The sequence below is a fragment of the Staurois parvus genome, unplaced genomic scaffold (assembly GCF_062004578.1).
Source record: "Staurois parvus isolate SC_StPar_1 unplaced genomic scaffold, SC_StPar_1.0 ptg000123l, whole genome shotgun sequence".
NCBI classification, from domain to species: Eukaryota; Metazoa; Chordata; class Amphibia; order Anura; family Ranidae; genus Staurois; species Staurois parvus.
The window spans coordinates 504,222-524,403 of NW_028317919.1; the positions used below are offsets into that span (position 1 = coordinate 504,222).

The following is a 20,182-nucleotide window of genomic DNA, read 5'->3' on the forward strand; positions in this document are numbered from 1 at the left end:
TTTTTATTTTTTGTGATATAAATGAAAAAAGACCAACATTTTGAAAAAAACTGTATTTTGTTACTTTCTGTCATAAAACCTATCCCATAAAATATTTTTTAAAAATCTAATTTCTTCATAAATGTTGGCCAAAATGTATCCTGCTACATATCTTTAATAAAAAAAATCCCAATAAGTGTATATTGATTAGTTTACATTAAAGGTATAGAACCTACAAACTATGGCATATATATACTGGAATTTTTATGTATTTATTTTTATGTCTGTGAATTTTAATATGCTGTATTTCCTGTACTATGTTCAACTCACACTCACCTGCCACTTTATTAGGTACACCTTGCTAGTGCCAAGAAAATCTCCCCCACACCATTACACCACCAGCCTGAACCATTGATACAAGGCAGGATGGATCCATGCTTTCATGTTGTTTATGCCAAATTCTGACCCTACCATCTGAATGTCGCAACAACCAGTCTGCCCATTCTCCTCTAACCGCAACAAGACATTTTCATCTACATAACTGCTGCTCACTGGATATTTTCTCTTTTTCAGACCATTCTCTGCAAACCCTAGAGATGGTTGTGTGTGAAAATCCCAGTAGATCAGCAGTTTTTGAAATACTCAGACCATTCCGTCTGGCACCAACAACCATGCCACTTTCAAAGTCACTTAAATCCCTTTCTGCCCCATTCTGATGCTCAGTTTGAACTTCAACAAGTTGTTTTCACCATGTCTAGATGCCTAAATGCATTGAGTAATTGGCTGATAAGCAATTTGTGTTACCAAGCAATTGAACAGGTGTACCTAATAAAATGGCTAGTGAGTGTATAATGGGATTGTGATAATGCGGCAGAAATATCTGACACCAGCACTGGGAGGAACTGACTAACAGTGACCAATGATAATATTACACTGTCACTGTACTAATGACACTGGCTGGGAAGGGGTTAATATCTAGTGCAATCAAGGGGTTAAATGTGTGCATAACTAGGTGTAATGTGTGTAAAGTGTGCTGCTTTCACTAACAGATCTCTAGGTTTCTTATCCCTGAAGAGAGATCGTACCCTTTGTAAAGAGCTCATTGTTGGTTGTCAACACAGGGCTCTGAACTGTGATTGTACATAGCCGATCAGCAGGTCCCAACCATTAGTCATTGGTCAGGACTTGCTGACAGGCTCCCGCTTTGTACAAACACAGTGGGTGCTGGTCGGGGAAGGGGCACACATGCATGCGCCCCAAACACGGAAGCAGCGACATATGGGTACTTTTGCCTATAGTGGCCACCAGTCCGCAGTACATGTGGAAGTGGATAAACAGTAACTATGGCCAAAATAAAAAATGACATGTATATGATAGTCTGTTGGTAGCATTAACATAGCAGTCTTTATTTTCTGAGTGCAGCCATCCAGACAGTAAGTCTGTTATTTTTCAGCTTCCTTTAACAGATCAAGCTGTTCAGACAACATAGCAGCAGAGGCAAACCATTTAATTCTGACAGGTGTGTTTACAATGGTCAGCTTTTATTTATATACAGTATGTAAAACCTTTATCCCAAAAGGAAAAACAAATAAATTCTGTAACTGTTTCTAAAGTGTTAGCTGGAGCTGGGCTTTAAAGGATAAGTTCACCTTTGGGAACATGTTCCACCTGTTTTTTAGAGTGTGACATGTAACACGTTTCCAGTGCTGTAGCCACTGCCTGCCCCCCCCCCCCCCCCGTGACAGCAATACGGGAAGAAGTTCCCCGTACAAGCTGTCACTTTTTTAATAAAGTGTGGCCATGTGGGTGGAGTTCTGTGAATAAATGAACTACAAGTCCCGAGAGCCTTAGCAGCTGTCAGCTTGTAGTTCTCAGTGAACTATCATGGGGCTGTGGAGAGCCGTGGTAGTTAACTGATTCTTCTCATCAGTATATCTGCTTGCCTGTATATCCTGTATGGGCAAGCAGATATACTGACAGGTCTGCAGGAGACCTACATGGCACCAGCAATCTGCTGATCACTGGTGTAATGCTTTACAGGGTCCTGCAACCAAAAATAATAAATGCACATTTTTTTACCTGCGTTTATTTAAAAAAATGTGCGTTTATTATTTTTGGTTAAATGGTGAACTTGTCCTTTAAATTATTAGTCACTTATGTAAAGTCCATCCATGCTGTACAAGGTTGCATCTCCAAAGATGCAGTGGAGGAGTGAATGCAGCCACCCCAAGACAGGCAGTGTGTTACTTGCTGATCACCAAGTGAAACTACAGGAATAAAAGCCTGAAAATAAAAAAACAAATGCAGCCACCGCATTAAATGACTGTAAGCTACAAATTATTTTTGTTGTTGGATTTGGTTTTAGTTACAATTTAACATATGCCAAAGCGTGTGATGTACCATCTAAAACATAGAACCATGCACTGATATATGAAGTGGTCCTAAAGGTGGCTATTAATGTGGTGACATGACCAATAAAGGAGATGCATGGTTTTTTTGGTTTAAACAAAGATCAATACTCACCTCTATGCTGCAGCATCAATGTGAAGTGGAAGCTGTCCCCCGCCGGCTCTAAGCCCGAGAACTGAGTGATCACGATTGAAGATTGCTCAGTTCTCGGTCTGCTTGGAGCAGTGACTGTCAGCGACTGCTCTCTGCGTTGCTTCTCCAGCACTTGCTGGGGCGTCCAGCTAGTCCAGCTAGTAAGCGGGTGGGTGCAGCTGGTTTCAACTCTCTGTCAAATATCAATCAGGCAGCTGGGTGGATCCAGACAATGTTATTGGGATCCTTCCAGAGCCTGGAGTGGGCTCTGTTACATCAGCTGAGAGCAGGCTATGGCTTGCTATAGGCTGACTCAGGGTCGCAGGATAGCAAAAGCAAGAGCACTCGTGGTCCACGAGAAACGTCTCACCAAAAAAAGCTTTGGTGATACTTCTCTTTTAAAGTGGAACTATACCTTCCTATCCTTTATAGCCAATGAAGCTGCCAACTTAGCTTCTGTTTGACCTGCACTTGACATGGTGCTATACATGTGATCAGTTATGATGCCAGCCTATTCATGGCTTGACAATTTGGTTGTGACAATTACCATTTCTGGCATGCCATGACTGTAACTGTTTTGGGAAACCATTAAATCAGTTGGTTTAGTTCTGCTTTAAAGGGATTATAAAGTCTTTTTTCTAAAATAACAAGCGTGTTATACTTAACTGCTTTGTGTAATGATATTGCACAGAGCATCCCCAAACCTCCTCTTTTGATGTCCCCTGCCAGTGCTCTAAGCTCCTCCTATTTTGTGCGTGCCCCCATAGCAAACTGTTTGCTACAGGGGCACACGTGGGCCAGCTCCCAAGCCAGGGCTGTGTGCATCCATAGACACAAACAGCATGGCCTGCCCCCTCCTCACAGGATTTGACTGACAACAGCAGGAGCCAATGGCTCCCAGCGCTCTCTCTCTGTACTGTGAGGGGAGAGAGCAGGGGCACTTCAGACAGGTACAGCGCTGGATCGAGAGAGGACACAGATAAGTATTTAGGGAGGTAGGATACAAATACTGGCACGTTTTACCTTAATGCACAGAATGTGTTAAAGTGAAACCAAACCCTCCTATCCTTTTCAGCCAAGGAAAGTGCCATCTCTATTTCATCTGCAACTGCTATGGTGCTTTACATGTGATCATTGATGACACCAGTCATTTGATGGTATGACAGGCACATTCCTCACAGTAAGCAATTGTGACAACTACATTCCCGGCATGCCAGGAATGGAACTGATGTTTATAAACTGGTAAATCAATGAGTTTAGTTCCGCTGTAGGCTGTATGCACACACGGGCATTTTAAATCGTAGCCAAATCGCTGCAATTCTGCCCGTGATTTCAAAACGCTCTGTGCAGAACCACATGTTCAGGTGCCTATCATTTTAATGACAGATGAAAAACGGGTGCAGTTCTGCTGCAAGATTAATTGCACTGCAATTGCAACAAACCACTTTTCACAAAGTGTGTTGCCCAAAGACGTTCTTGAACTTCTTTTGAACAAGACACTTTGCGCGTTATGGTTTGCAGCGATTTATCATCGCGTGTTCACACTTCAGAGTTTTGTAGCTTGTAGCTCAAAAACACTCAACAAGTAAAATCCCATGTATGTCAATGGCACCTGTTTACATCTGAGCGTTATACTGCTTGTAGCAAAATGCCTGTCACTCCAAAAAGTATATGAGCTTCTTTTCAGGCAGAATTGAGTGTTTTTGTCCCCATAGACTTCGATGAAAATGTCTGAAAACGCTTGATAAAAGCATTTCTGAGCCTATATTAACTGATCTCCTCTCCCTAGTGATTTCAATTGGCTAAAACAAAAACCTGAAGCTTGAATACACTTGTAAAATGCCTGTAATACTCTTCTGAAAAGACCTGTTTACAACTTGCAAAAACTCCTGAAAATTGCTCAGGTGTGAATGCAGCCTAAACTGAATGCCACCTGAATGCGCGATTTGTCATTTTAGAAAAGCATTTTGAATTTGTGGGCTGAATCGCAGCGTTTTCAAAACACTCTGCTTAAATGACAAATTGCAGAATCGCATGTTCAGGTGCCATTCATTTTAATGTCACCTGAAAATGCGGTGCAGTTCTCAATCGCAGCAAACTGCATCGTGCGAAGTGTCACCCAAAAGAAGCTCCTAAACATCTTTTGGTGGACGCGCTTTACGTGATGTGGATTGCCGCAATCGCAGAACCACACTGCGTTTCAGGTGCCATTAAAATGAATGGCACCTGAAAATGCGATTCTGCAATTTGTCATTTTAGCAGAGCATTTTGATTTTGTGGGCTGAATCGCGGCGTTTTCAAAACACTCTGCTTAAATGACAAATCGCAGAATCGCGTGTTCAGGTGCCATTCATTTTAATGGTACCTGAAAATGCGGTACGGTTCTCAATCGCAGCAAACTGCATCGTGCGAAGTGTCACCCAAAAGAAACTCCTAAACATCTTTTGGTGGATGCGCTTCACATGATGTGGCTTGCCGCAATCGCAGCAGAACCACACTGCGTTTCAGGTACCATTAAAATGAATGGCACCTGAACATGCGATTCTGCAATTTGTCATTTTAGCAGAGCATTTTGATTTTGTGGGCTGAATCGTGGCAGTTTCAAAACACTCTGCTTAAATGACAAATCGCAGAATAGCATGTTCAGGTGCCATTCATTTTAATGTCACCTGAAAATGCGGTGCAGTTCTCAATCGCAGCAAACTGCATCGTGCGAAGTGTCACCCAAAAGAAGCTCCTAAACATCTTTTTGTGGACGCACTTCACGTGATGTGGATTGCCGCAATCGGAGAACCACACTGCGTTTCAGGTGCCATTAAAATGAATGGCACCTGAAAATGCGATTCTGCAATTTGTCATTTTAGCAGAGCATTTTGATTTTGTGGGCTGAATCGCGGCGTTTTCAAAACACTCTGCTTAAATGACAAATCGCAGAATCGCGTGTTCAGGTGCCATTCATTTTAATGGCACCTGAAAATGCAGTGCGGTTCTCAATCGCAGCAAACTGCATCGTGCGAAGTGTCACCCAAAAGAAGCTCCTAAACATCTTTTGGTGGACGCGCTTCACGTGATGTGGATTGCCGCAATCGCAGCAGAACCACACTGCGTTTCAGGTGCTATTAAAATGAATGGCACCTGAAAATGCGATTTGTCATTTTAGCTGAGCATTTTGAATTTGTGGGCTGAATCGTGGCAATTTCAAAACACTCTACCTAAATGACAAATCGCAGAATGGCACCTGAACATGCGATCTGTCATTTTAGCAGAGCACTTGGCAGGCAGAATTGAGGCGATTCATAGCACCCATGTGTGCCTAAGGTATGGTGCATTGACATATATGAAGCAGGAGTGATGACAGGCACAGAACCCAGCAGCCTGGAGTGTCAGGTCACATGGGCAGCAATGACCCCACATGCACCATATGCCCGCCTCCTTCTCAGCCAGCTCCGTCCAGGACGATCACATCTCTCGGTGTATAGCCAGCCTCCTCTGGTTAGCACCTCCCCGGCAGTCCGTCTTTAACCAAGGCCCGCGGCTGCCCCCAAATCCCCCCCCATGTCCGGCCTCTCCGACCCACTGAAAACATGGAAACCACAACACAGGAGCCCCGGCAGACTACAATTCCCAGGAGCCCCTTGGACCAACCTCTGCAAAAGGCCAAACCCAGCTCATGCATATGCAAATACGCAGAGCATTCGCCAGCCAATAGCGAGGCGGGCCGTCACGTGGCGCGCGGGCAAGCGCCGCTCATGAATATGCAAAGCCGCCGGGCCAATGGCGGCGCGGCCCGGTCACATGGTGCGCTCGGTGAGGTGAGGGAAGAGAAGTTATCTATCAGTGAACACGGTAAAGAGACTCAGAGCTCAAGTGAGCAGTAGAAGGGGCGGCTCGGCCGCGCGAGACGTCTTCCCTCTATACAGAGGGGGCGACCCCCCCCTCTCCTCCAACCGTCAAACCCAACTAAGTGCCGTAGATGAGCAGACACCCCCGGCCAGGGGGGGACATAACACGGCGGCATTCGGGGCAGCTTAGGCTGGCGCTTCCGCCTAGCATGCGCTGAAAATGCCTATTTTACTTTTCCTCATAGACACGTCCGCCTCTATGAACCAGCGGACGTATCTGGGGACGACCTATTTGGATATTGCCAAAGGCGCGGTTGAGATATTTATGAAGGTAACGAACGGGACTTGTGTGTCAGTCTCGGAGGACGGTGATCTATAGAGGGAGGGGGGCTGGATGGATGGGGGTTGTAGTTTATTGGCTTGTTGTGTGATATTCACTCCCCCCTCCCTTGTTGTGTTTGTGTCCCCGCAGCTGCGTGCCCGGGATCCGGCTAGTAGGGGCGACAGGTACATGCTGGTTACATATGACGAACCTCCATACTGCATCAAGGTAAACGCATCATTCCCCCCTCCTCCTCCCTGTGACACCCGACTCCGTGGCGGTACGGAATACTAGGCCCGCTCTAGCGCCCTCCCTCCTCCAGGAACTGCCCTTCAGGGGACACACCGCACAACGGAGGCCGGCGGCAGGCTGTGACGGGCGGAGTGGGGGGTCTCGGAGTGAAATTCGGCGGGAGGCGCCCGGTGGCGGCCACTGAAGATGGCCGACATCTTGCTTTTGTATGAGCTCTGAGGCTGCTCGAGATGGAGGCGGGGAGGAGAGCGCTGGAGGGTAAAGGGGGGCGGTGACGTCAAGGGCAGTCGCCGCCTGATTGGTGAACGGGAGGTCGGGGCACGCCCTTTCCTGGTTAGCCCGAGCTGCGCAGTGATTGGCAAAATAATGATCAATAATGGGGGGGAGCGGCGGTGCTGAGAGTTCCTCTACTGCCATCCTGGGGGCGGGGCGGAGGAAGTACAGGCTTCAGTGGTAAGCATGCGCCCTGGGAAAGGAGTAGGGTGGATTGCTGAGTGTGGCACTTGTAGAGCCCGGCCTTTTATTCGGGATGTGCTGTCCTCCTATGGGACAAGAGCTCCTCCTCCTCTGCAGATTGTATAACACGAGGCACCAAAATGATTCACTTTATTAGGACATCTACTCATAAATGCCAAATATGATGCTGCTTCTTTAACAGACCCCTGCCACTAGTTCTCATTTTTTAAAATTTAAATCCCATTTTATTTTTTATACTAAAGCAACCTTTTGACATCATGCATGTATAAAGGCAAAGTTATTAGGGCTACTATTATTATTATACAGGATGTATGTAGTTTGCTCAGTGCTTTACACTATAACGGGAGACAATACAGTTCAATACAAGAGGGTTAGGAGGGCCCTGCTAACATAGTAAAATATTTTGGAAATCGTTGCATTTTTTAAACAGATAAAGCCAAACGCAAACGTTTATCATATTGCAGCTTAACAATTCTTAGATGTGGTGGCTGTGTTCTCTTCTCTAAGCTTTTTCCTTTACCTGGTGATCCAGCCATAAGTCTGTTAAAGAGAACAAGCAGATGTAACAGTTAAAGGGTCGAGACAACAAAAACACAAATAAATTGCTCACCAATCTAGTACATTGCCTTTTAAAAAAGAACATGTATTGATGAAATAGAGTAATTGTTATACTCAATGTAAATGCAAGCACCCCAATGCAACCCAGATGTGACGGACCGCCTGGGTGGGTCTGCCAAACAGTGCATCTTGCCCTCCAAACCCTTTCTGCAGACCGAGGGCTAATACCAGCACTTTACCACAAGCATCGTTCACAGACAGGATGTTGAGGCAAAAACGAAAGGAATCACTTTTATCGAACAGAAATAAAGGTTTGTTTATATACTTCAGAAACGGACAGTCCCCACCTGAACAGTAAAAACAAATATAACGCATTGGGATAAACATCACACAATGATTGGGTAACAAGGTAAAGTTGACACAAGACTAATCCCATCATGTAGGAACCTCCAGGAGGATTAGCCAGCAGACAAACAATAGGTGACAAATTACAATGGGAAAAAGGCAACTGTAAACCTGTAACACCTTATGAAACAGATTACAGGAGACTAGTGTCAGGTTGTTTTGAGCGGATTATATTAACATCTGCCCTGAGTCCAGGAGGGGGTTAAAGCAGACAATGTTGGTTTGAGCTGTATATACTCTAAAAAAAAATCACAGATTCCCCCGATCTGTATCTGGGTCCTCCAGTTCTCAGTCTGTGTTTCGGGGAGACATGAACCACACAAAGAATAGAGCCCCCTCCAATGCCAGAGCCCATGGTCAGTAAGGAAGAGGCTAGCCTGCAGTCCCCTCCAAAATACCCTGTCCTGGCTGGGTCTGTCACACTAGGGATGGAAATGCCAGGATGGCTGCACAAATGTCTTATCTTGAAGAAGCCACTCGGGTCTATAGAGGCTACCATGTTTCAAAGGTTGTCCCCTCTTCTATACCACAAATGACAGGTGGAAATCTTAAGCCCTTCCCACTTCCATGTGGGCTGGATCTATTGACATATATACAATATCCAACACAGTAAAAGTCGTTTTACAAAATATCAACAGATCAGAGAAATGCATAGTGTGTCAGCTCAGTGTAAAGATAACCATAAAACAATTATAATTTTAGCTAGCATCATGGTGAACAAAAGCAGCACATCCATGTAATCTTGTATGTAACCTGCATCCGTGCAGTCTCGTTACCGTATAAAAATGGTTGTCTCGTTAGGTTGAAATCTACGTTTGAATTTTATTTAACCCCTCTCTATGTTCCTCTATTGTTATGCATCATTGGGGATGTAGGATCTAAGCATAAGGGGTATTGCTAATTCCACACAAGGATTTTATTTTTTTTTTTTTTCACCCCAGGGGGCAGAACGAACAAAATAAAAAGAGAAGTAGTCATACTAGCTAAATAATGTTAGTGTGGCGATCTTCCCCGTTTGAGCTATTGTGTACTCACAGGGGGCCATTGGATGCTGGTTTCCAGCATGCCGATTCGATAAAAGCTGGCTGTTGATCACCTTCTGTCAGACAGGCTGCTTTACATATGCGATAAATGTTGGCTAGTTTCTGTTGAACTGGCCGATAGTTGATCCATGTGTACCAGCCTGTAGAGAGGAGGGGGGTGGAGAAGCAGCAGCAGTAGTACACTAACCTTCCCAGTGAATGGCTGAGCAGGATGGGGGGTTGTCAGCACAAGTCTTGACCATTGGAGGACAGGCAGGTTGTCCTAGCACAACTAGAAAACTGAACACGCTGGGATGACCTTTTATGCCTAGTGTGGTCAGTTTATAATATGGAAACGGGGATTGGCAAGATCACCAGATATTTCACACAAAGGAAGTAATACAAAGGGACAGAACATCCCTTTATGTGATTTTTTTTTTTTTGGTGACAGGTTCTCTTTCATAAGGCACCAGGCCTGATGTCTCGCTTGTCACCCAGTGTATCTAATGCAGTACAGATCACACTGCATTAGAACCTTCCCCAGCCATACAGGCCAAAAGAAAGACACAGGAATCCAAAAATGGTTTTACATGTTGCTTCTGAGTAAACTTTAGATTAATGCCTAAGTTTAGTTTAAAACCTTTAAATAAATAAACCGTACAAGGTACAAAACATACATTTAATTTGAAGTATCCCTTGTACCAGCTGTCCTGGTTGAAACCTGAAATCCTCTGCTCCCCAGTCTTCCGGTGATGTGGGGGTTAAGAGAGTCGAGGAAATTGTTAGTCACTTATCTAGGGTGCAGTCTATGTCCGCTCTTTCTGCCCACCTTTTCCATTCATAGAATGTGTATTCTAGATTCCATGAATGAAAAGTGATCTACGAATGGTGGAGGTAGATCTTTCATTCAGCTGCTATTCTTCCATCCATAGATCACTTTTCACGTATGGAAGCTATAGTACAGCTTATATGAATGGAGAAAGGGGCGGCATAGTCAGCACTCTTGATGAGTGCCTATGACAGGTCCCTTGACTCTAACCCCCACAGCACTGGAAGATTATGGCTGTGAAATTTGGGGAAGGGACAGAGGTTTTCTGCTATAACTGTCACCAGCACAGAGGACACTTTGGAATAAATGTAAGTAACATCCCTTGTGCCGATATATACAGTGCTCAGCATAAATGAGTACACCCCTTTTGAAAATTAAGATTTTAATCAACTCAATGAACACAAGAACAATTTGCAAAATGTTGACAAAACTGAGTTGTGTAGAACATTTGTTTAGCTCATTACATGAAAATAAGGTTAATAATATAACTTCGATTACAAAATCTTAAGTTTTACTCAAATTAGTTGATGCAAAAATGAATACACCCGACAGCAAAACCTACATCTAGTATTGGGTTCAGATCAGGAGACTTATTTGGCCACTGAATCACTTTCACCCTGTTCTTCAGAAATGCAACAGTGGCCTTAGACATGTGTTTTGGATCATTGTCATGTTGGAAAAGTGCACGACGTCCAAGGGCACGGAGTGATGGTCGCATCTTCTCTTTCAATACAGAGCAGTGCATCTGAATTCCGGATATAGTCAATGAAATGCAGCTCCCTGACACCAGCAGCACTCATGCAGCCCCACAGAAGGACACTGCCACCATCATGTTTCACTGTAGGCACCATGCATTTTTCTTTGGACTCCTCACCTTAGCAACGCCATACAGTTTTGAAGCCATCTGTTATAAAATGATTTATCTTGCTCTCATCATTCCAGTCCCAGTAGTCTTCTTCTTTTTCAGCATGGGCCTGGCAAATTCTAGGCAGGCTTTTTTGTGCATGGGCTTTAGGAGAGGCTTCCTTCTTGGACAACATACATGCATGCCATTCCTCTTCAGTGTACGCCATATTGAGTCATGGTAAACAATCACCCCAGTTTGGATTTCTACTTCTATAGCTAACTGCAGTGAACTTGCATGGTGATTTTTCTTCAACCCTTCTCATCAGAAAATGCTCCTGACGATGTGTTACTTCCTTGGATGGCCTGGACATCTCTGCAAGATGGTTGCTGTTCCATGTTTGTTACATTTTTGTATCACTTTTGCTACATTATTCTGACTGATGAGTAAAGCTTTGCTGGCTAATCTTCTTGTAGCCTTCACCTTTCTTGCATAAAGAAATTTTCTTTCTCAGGCCTTGTGACATTTCTCTTCCATGTGTGTAGTTGCTGACAGCATGAAATGGAAAGGGGTTTTCTTTAACGCCCTTTTATAATCAGCTGTCTGCTGGACATCTGTTTAATTAATAGACTCACCTGTAGTTGAATTCTTGTTAATTAGGATTTTGTTATCTAAGATCTAGCTTTGTTTCTAAGACTTTTATTGGGGTGTATTCATTTTTACAACATGGTCTTGAATGAATTTATGAAAAATATATTTTTTTTATGTGTGTGTGCAAATTACCAAATCTAGTTTGCAATCTATGGCCCACATTTGTGGTAGTATTTTGTATTATAGTGTCCCATTAGAAAATGTTGATTCTGAAAGGAAGGTAAAATTTTGACATCTGTTGGGGTGTACTCATTTATTCTGAGCCCTGTATGTTTTTATATATATATATATATATATATATATATATATATATATATATATATATAATTTATTTTTAAGCAAAACTTAGGCTTTAAGCTATCTTCTGAAGTAGAGGTATGGGACTGCCCTGCGGAATACCTTATCCACTTTGCACGGCCCTGGGGGAGAACCTGTAAAAGCTGAGGTGACATCACAGGACATTATAGTATTAAGGTCTGGAGACTGGTTAGGCCACTCCATGACCTTAAGGTGCTTCTTCTTGAGCCATTCCTTTGTTGCCTTGGCAGTATGTTTTGGGTCATTGTCATGCTGGAAGACCCATCCACGACCCATCTTCAGTGTTCTGGCTGAGGGCAGAAGGTTCTCCAAGATTTTACAATACATGGCCTTGTCCATTGGCCCCTCAATGCGGCAAAGCCTGCCTCTACCTTTTTAGCAGAGAACGAGCCCCAAAGCATAGTGTTTAAACCTCTGTGCTTGATTTTAGTGATAGTGTTCTTGGAGTTATAGTAAGCATTTTTCTTCTTTCAAACACGAGTTGAGTTAATGCTAAAGAGCTCAATTTTGGTCTAATCTGATCACAGCACTTTCACCCAATTCTTTGAATCATTTAGATCAGGGGAGCTAAACTGGTGGCCCTCCAGCTGTTGCCAAACTACAAGTCCCATCGTGCTTCTACCTTTGGAAGTCATGCTTGTAACTGTCAATCTTTCAATGCCTCATGGGACTTGTAGTTTGGCAACAGCTGGAGGGTCACCAGTTTGACACCTGTGATTTAGATGTTCATTGGCATACTTCAGACGGGCCTGTATATGTGCTTTCTTGAGGAGGGGGTCCTTGCAGGCGCTGCAGGATTTCAATCCATAGCGGTGTATTGTTACCAATGGTTTGTTTGGTGAATGTGGTCCCAACTGCCTTGAGATCATTCACAAGCTCCTCCCGTGTAGTTCTGGGCTGATCCCTCACTTTCTCATGATCATCCTTACCCCGTGAGGCGAAATCTTGCATGGAGCTCCAGACAAAGAGTGATTGATGATTTTGTATTTCTTCCATTTGCAAATAATTGTTCCAACAGTTGTTTCCTTCCCACCAAGCTTCTTGCTGAGGGTCTTGTAGCCCATTCCAGCCTTGTGCAGGTCTAAAATCTTGTCCCTGACATCCTTTGACAGATCTTTGGTCTTGCCCATGATGGTGCCCAAGAAAGAGAGATTCTGTGGATGTGTCTTTTATACACATAATAAGTTGTTTGGAGCACCTTTTTAAGTTGATAGGATTAATCTGTGTGCCACATAGCCAGTCTGTGGGAGCCAGAATTATTGTTGGTTGGTAGGGGATCAAATACTTATTGTACTTGCTGAACTGCAACTCAGTGTAGAACATTTCTATTGTGTTTTTTCTGGATGTTTGGTTGATATTCTGTCTCACTTAAAATACACCTATTACACAAATTATAGACCTTTCATTTCTGGTTAGTGGGCAAACCTGCAAAATCTGCAGGGGATCAAATAATAATTTTTCCTACTGTTTGTGATTTTATACACAGGTAGGGCCGTATCCACCATGGCTTCTCAGGAGGACCCAGTAGGGGGATTCAAGGAGGCCCACTTTAGGAGGAATTCTTTTTAGCACAAAATCAACAATTTTAGCATGGTTGTAGTGCTAATCGTCATCCTGAATCCCCAGAAAAGCCAATTCTGGGGAAGTAGGCAGTGATGGCTGTAACAAAAGATTAGTTTGAAAACTGCAGACCAGAAGCTTGCAATACTCAGTCCCAGAACATATGGAAATAACACCTCTGGGTGTACATGGCATTGGGGACACTGGGTCACGTTCCGGTTACATCCTATGGAGCCTCATGGGAGTGTAGTATACCCTGTGTAGAAACTTAACTTGAATCAATTTATCCCTAGAAGAAATTACCAATTTAGAACCACCTTCCAAACAGTCCTTATCGCTGTCTATCCAGGAAATGAATATAATCTCTCCAAATCTTTCATGTATGCTCAAGCTTATGGGAATCGGTAATGAGAGCCTGATATAGCGTGGAAAGAGGTTTGTCGATATTCTGGATGAGTAGCTCTTCAATCGGATCAGATTGGTGAAGGGGCATCTGAGGGAACTGGGCCCTAACAGCAAGGCTCATTTGGCTGTACTGAAATTGCATCCAAGCTGGCAGGTGGAATTTACTGGAAAGTTGCTTAAAGGACAAAAGGGTTCCAGAGGGCATGAAATCCACCAGAACTTTTTAATGCTCTAAGTGCCCAAAGTTGATGGTGTGGAATAGTACGGAGCTGGGGGAAGGAAGGATTGCCCCAGAGGGGTTGTGCAGGGGACCACTGATTTGAACGCAATATCCCCCCACACACACACACCCTCCAGTTGGCACGCAATGGACTCAAAACCATATTGTAGAATTTGGGCCCTATGCAAACAAAGTTCCGGAGCTCTGCCAAGGATCCCAAATAAGCAGCCTCCAAACATACGGCAGCATTGGTAAAATCATGAGCCGCAAATATGTGAAAACGAACATCGCTGCCAAGTAGTAAATCTAAAGGGTAGCCAAAGAGTGGATTTGGGCAGCACGTCACTGCACATTAAGGAGCCCACACTTGTATCAACCTCACAAAAAAAAGGCGGGGACCCAAATAGGGCAGTTTTAAAAAATCTAGGTAAATTTAGGCAGGATCATCATTTTTAATGAAGATTAGTATGGCCAAGGAGATTAAGTGGGAGCCCGTTCCAAGAAGAACAGCGTGGCTTAAGAGATGACCGTAACGGGAGAAGATTACAGTCAAAATAGCGAGGTAGGTCAGGAGTTATGTAAACCCCTCAATACTTAAACACATCTATCCAACTTAGTAGGGAGGAGCTTGGGTTAGTGACATCTTAAATGACACAAGCCAACAGAACAGAGTGGCAATAACACCAATCCCAGATCAAATGTGACAGAACATGGTGCCTGGCAAAAAATCCCCACACTTGTCTCCTGATATGGGTTCAAAGAAAAGTAATGAGATTAACAATTCTGTACACAGGTGCTACGGGTAGCCTTGTGTTCCTTTAATGGCATGATTCAGGTTGCCAGAAAAGAGTTGGTTCTGATACTGTGGCTCGTGTTTTCCTACTTGCTTTTTTTTTTTTGGTGGTTCCCCTCTGGGAGAACTTTTGAAGATTGGAAGCCACATGCACTGGAGGGGCTTTTTCCTGTATGTGATATTTAGACCTTTGGAAGGTGAACTTGAAGTCTAAGATTAGTCCAAGTATAAGTAGGCTATCCTGTGCACCTGTTATGGATTTGTATTTCTTTAGCTCTTTCCTCCCTGTGGGCTCAAAGCACTTAGGAAGTGAAGCACTTGGGTGCCCTTAATTGAGCCAGTTAACGTACCATCAGAGATGACATGAAGACTCCTTGCAGATAGTGTCCTGGCTGGGGTTGGAACAGAAGTAGAAGTACTAGCTAATGTGCTGGAGCTATAGTTTGGCTTATGGGCCAGTGTGGACAGGCTTTTGTACACCTTAGAATGGCTTCTCTCTTCAATACAAGTCTATTGGAATAAAAAAGAAGCTTAAAGCAGGTCAGAATGAGGTCAACTGCAACTGTCAATTATTAATGATCTTAGATTGATGTCAAAACCAAGCTCACTGACATGGCCCAAAGTCCGTAGACATGGGCCCTTACAGAGAGTGCAGCAAAGCGCCTTTGGCAGCCAGATTACATAGAGCCAATTAATTGAATGAATAAACACCCTCCTGACCATGAAAGCCAATGTGTAAATTAATAAATCTGTGAAACAAATAGTCAGTAGTAAATAAAAAAACGTTCTGAGACGCTAAATCCAAATGACATGTGAAACATATATAATTTGGGTTTAGTGGCTCAGCCTGTTGTCTTGTTTACTATTGACTTTTTGTTTCACAGATTTATTAATTTCATACATTGGGTTTGATACTCGGGGGTGTTTATTAGTTTATTTTTTTGGGTCACTAAGGGGCAGTGCAGTACTATTCTTGGGGAATTTTATTTATGTGGGAACACGTTTGGGTGCTTGCTATCATTAATTTGTGGCAGTGCATGAGTGTTATATCCTTAATTTATTGAATGAGTTTATTGTGGTGTAATAAGCATTGTGAATGTAACATTTTGCCTGCAATGCTTTAGTGGTACAGGTATATGTAGTATAGGATGGAAAGGTTAAAAAAAAAAAAAAAAGTTATTGGAACACTGTGGACAAGTGATTACTGGATTTTATATTTTAGAGACCCTAGTTAGGTAAATGCAGGGGTTTTCCTCCTGGTGAGAATGAAAACGTGCTTTGTTAACAAGGTTTGCTTGTGGCTTGTTTTGCTGATGCAGCTACAAAGGTAGAAGTTGATAGGAACTGTCCAGTGCTGATTCTGATCTGATATGGGATCTGGCATGTAGTGGCAAAATTCTTCATTTTTTAGTTGAAAAGCCGAACATTGCAGCCATATTTAGCATAATACTGGACTGTAATATTTCATGGAAACAAATCTTACACAGCAAATTAAAAATAGTCTGACAATACTATAGTATAAAACTCAAAGGTAAATAAGGAACAGCATAAAACTGACTTCTGTGGGTTGTTGTCTAGGCACCCCAGTTGTCTGAACACTTCTTTTGAATCTGGCTTACAGAATGTGTGGGCACTGGACTCTCTCCTCTTGGCACGATAGTCTTAAGTAGCTTTGGAGATATGCCTGGTGTTTTGGTAGAAGTTACCATAGTGAGTTACAACAGTACCACAGAAATGATTCCATATACCACAACAAAAAAAAACTTCATTCATGTAATGAATGCGAGTTATGCACAGACTATAGCTTCTTCCACGTCACATGTAGCTGATTGTGCATTGAATTCTTTCACGTTGGAATATTTTTGCATGTTTTTGAAGGTAATAGCTGTTAATGTTCAATTTTATTTATTTTTGATTCGTTCACGTACATCAAGGGCTTATGCGCACAAACTGTATTAGGCTTTTTTTTTTTTTTATGCTTCGAGTAAAATCTACTGGCGCTTTGTTTGGCCACATGTGCTTTTTATAGCCTGTTGTCCAAGATAATGGCTGTATGCAGCTGTACTCTTGTAAACACCATTTCTGCTTTGCATAATTTACCTGTGCATGCTCCCAGAGGTTTTCCTGAACAGTGCAAGGAAGTACTGGTGTATGGCCATATACAGCCATTTGTTTGAATGGCAGACTGCACAGAATGCATGGCGCCCTGCGCAGGGAGATCTGTGCTAAGCATACAAAATGTATAATCTAGTCTGAGCATATGAACCATTTAAAGAGAAGTAAGAAAATAAAAATTATACTCCCACCTAGGTGGATGCAGTATTGGTGCTTCTGAGACTGAGAACTGAGTGATCAAAGACCACTGATCGCTCAGTTCTCAGCCTTCAGTGAGCAGAGAGTCGATGAACAACAGTCAATGGCTCTGTTCTGCCCCTCCAGCGCTTACTGGAGCGTTAAGCTGTGAAGGGATGAGAGCAGCTGGCTCGGGCTCTTAGCGGCACACTGAGAGGCTGAGACAGCTGCCAATCCTGGCATCTGTGTGGATCCCAACCATATGGTGGGGATCTTTCAGAGCCTGGAGTGGCTCTGTGTTGTCAGAATACAGTGCACGTCTGTGATATATAGGAGACATACAACTTAAAAAGCTGTGACTATACTTCTTTTTTTTTTAAAGTGCTTTTGTGTGTGTGTGGTTTGCATATTCTATGGGGCCAAACCACACTGAATTGCACCAAAGTAGGACAGGAACCTTGATTATCCTTGTTATGCGACTTCTGTGTGACTCAAGTTGCATCTGAAATAACAATACTGTGAACCAGACCTTAAAACAGAAGTGTGTTTTTTTTTGTTTTTGTTTTTTGTTCCTCAAAATTATACTTTCCTAGGTGGATGCAGCATCAGTCCGCAGCTAGCCCTAAAGGTGAAAACTCAGCAGTCACATTGGTGTTCAGAGTTCTCACCGCCACTGAGCAGAGAGCGGTGACTGTTTAGTCACCGCTGTCTGCTCTGCCCCCCCAAAGAGATTTGGCTGTACTTCTCTTCTTTAGTCTTGTTAAAAAAAAAATAAAAAATCAAATTAAGTCAGCAGCTGCAAATACTGTAGCTGCTGACTTTTAATAAAAACACATTCTAGCCCAGGTATCCAGAGTTGGCTGCACCAGATTAATTTCTTCATCTTTACTTTGGCAAGACGCACTGGGATTTTTTATTTTCTGTTGTGTCCCAAGAGGTTGTGGTTGGGGGGGGTGGGGGGGGGGGTGCAACTTCCAAGTACTACAAAATAATTTCTAAGTACTACATATCCCATGGTACCTTACTGCCTGCAAGCAGTGATTCCTGTACTGACTCTGCCTCTTGAAACTCCTCCTCTCTGCTTCTTTGTAGTTTAGAATCAAACTCTGTGAAATGTGTGACTCAGCAGTGCTTACTCACAGAGCATAGCAAATACCTGTCACAGAATTCAAGGAATGAAATGAGTGCGGATTCTTCACAAAATGTGTTTACAGATGTCAAGATCATTCAGATTAATATGAGTAGGCTAGGGATAACTGAAAGACAATGTGGAAATAAGTATGATTTTAAATTACGACCATAGACTTAAATTGTTAGTCACTTATGTAAAATCCATCTCTATCTGTTATTCCTTCTAACACTTTACTTTCCAGACAGTGCTGCAGTCCAAGGGTGGCATAAATTGTGTTTCCTTTGATACAGGAGTCATAGGCAGGGGTGTGTGTTGCTGTCTGGATCAGTAGATGAAAATAAAGTAAAACCAACTAAAAACCGGAAACAAATGCAGCCACAACATATAATGAACAGTAAACTTCCAATATATTACATTTGTTTGTGAGTTTTTATAAGGGCTTGTTTACACTTGACGTCTTCCCAAATACCGCTATAGCATTTGACAGGAGTTAGCAGCGTCACCATAGACGTGAATGGGAGGCGTTGAAAGGCTTCAACTCCTCCTGACTCAACATGAGGCGTCAATTTTGTCATGACTTTAACACTTCAGTGTGAACAACACTGAGTGCTGTGATGTGTATAATTTTCATAGGCGTTTGAGGAGCATTAAAAACACCTGCAAAAGCCACCTGCTTACAAAGCTAGTGTGAACTTGGCTTTACTGCTTTAAGGCATTTGATTATGTAAAAGAACCGTGGAGAGGATTGGTCAGGATCTTTAAGATTTCAGGAAGTTTTCACTGAATGTATGCTTTACTTATACATTGTGTCATGCTCAATTTGAAATTCCTGGTTTTATCAGTTTTTGTTAAGGGGTGTTAAAGAATGTTTGAGATTTTAGAAATTAAAATCTGTTTCTAACCTCCCACGAATGGAATGGTACCACATCCCAAAATGCATTATGAATAGAAACTACAGGGTGAATAAATGGGTAACTGGGGGGGGGGATAAATGAGGATCTAGGGACTTTAGGGTACCAAAGTATGAAAAGAGTAGTATAAAAAAAAAAATCAAGATTTTATTTATACAAAATTATAAAAAAAAAAGCCTTATTTATTACAGGTACTTACCGTAGCTCACAGAGGTGAGTACACCCCTCACACTACTCACTTTTGTTGCCAGCAGTTTAGACATTAATGGCTGTGTGTTGAGTTATTTTGAGGGGACAGCACATTTACACTGTTATACAAGCTGTACACTCACTACTTTACCTTGTAGCAAAGTGTCATTTCTTCAGTGTTGTCACATGAAATATAGAATAAAATATTTACTTAAATGTGAGGGGTGTACTCACTTCTGTGAGATACTGTATATAGTGCCATCAATTTACGCAGCACTTTACATATACATAATATTGTACATTCACATCAGTACCTAATCTTCAGGGAGTGTACAATTTGAAGTCCCTAACTTACTATACATACACATACTAGGGCCAATTTAGACAGGAGTCAATTAACCTACCAGCATGTCTTTGGGATGTGGGAGGAATCTGGAGGAAATCTGCACAGGGAGGACATAGACTCCAGGCAGGTAGTGTTGTGGTTGGGATTTGAACCAACAACCCTAGTACTGCTAGGCGGATGTGCTAACCACTTAGCCACTGTGCAGCCTTGTGTTGATTTGTATTCAGTGTATTCTTTATAAAATAACTTTTACAAATCGTTAAAACATTTTTTGCCACCCTCCTCGAATAAAGA

The 20,182-nt window shown here is 42.8% G+C and overlaps 1 protein-coding gene across 5 annotated transcripts in view; it reads left to right on the plus strand.

The window, feature by feature from the left end:
- Positions 1-6,276: 6,276 nt before the first annotated feature.
- The window catches only part of LOC149467102 (integrator complex subunit 6-like), a 93,873-nt gene continuing 79,967 nt past the window's right edge, over positions 6,277-20,182 (plus strand). For 3 of the 5 annotated variants that reach the window (XR_016312015.1, XM_089672220.1, XM_089672222.1), the window contains exons 1-2: positions 6,377-6,693; positions 6,835-6,912. Coding sequence is in view for 4 of the 5 variants with exons in the window: in XM_089672220.1 (XP_089528346.1) it covers positions 6,583-6,693; positions 6,835-6,912 (189 nt within the window). In the remaining variant the exon portion in view is untranslated. The other 2 variants (XM_089672221.1, XM_089672223.1) reach the window with 2 other exon arrangements.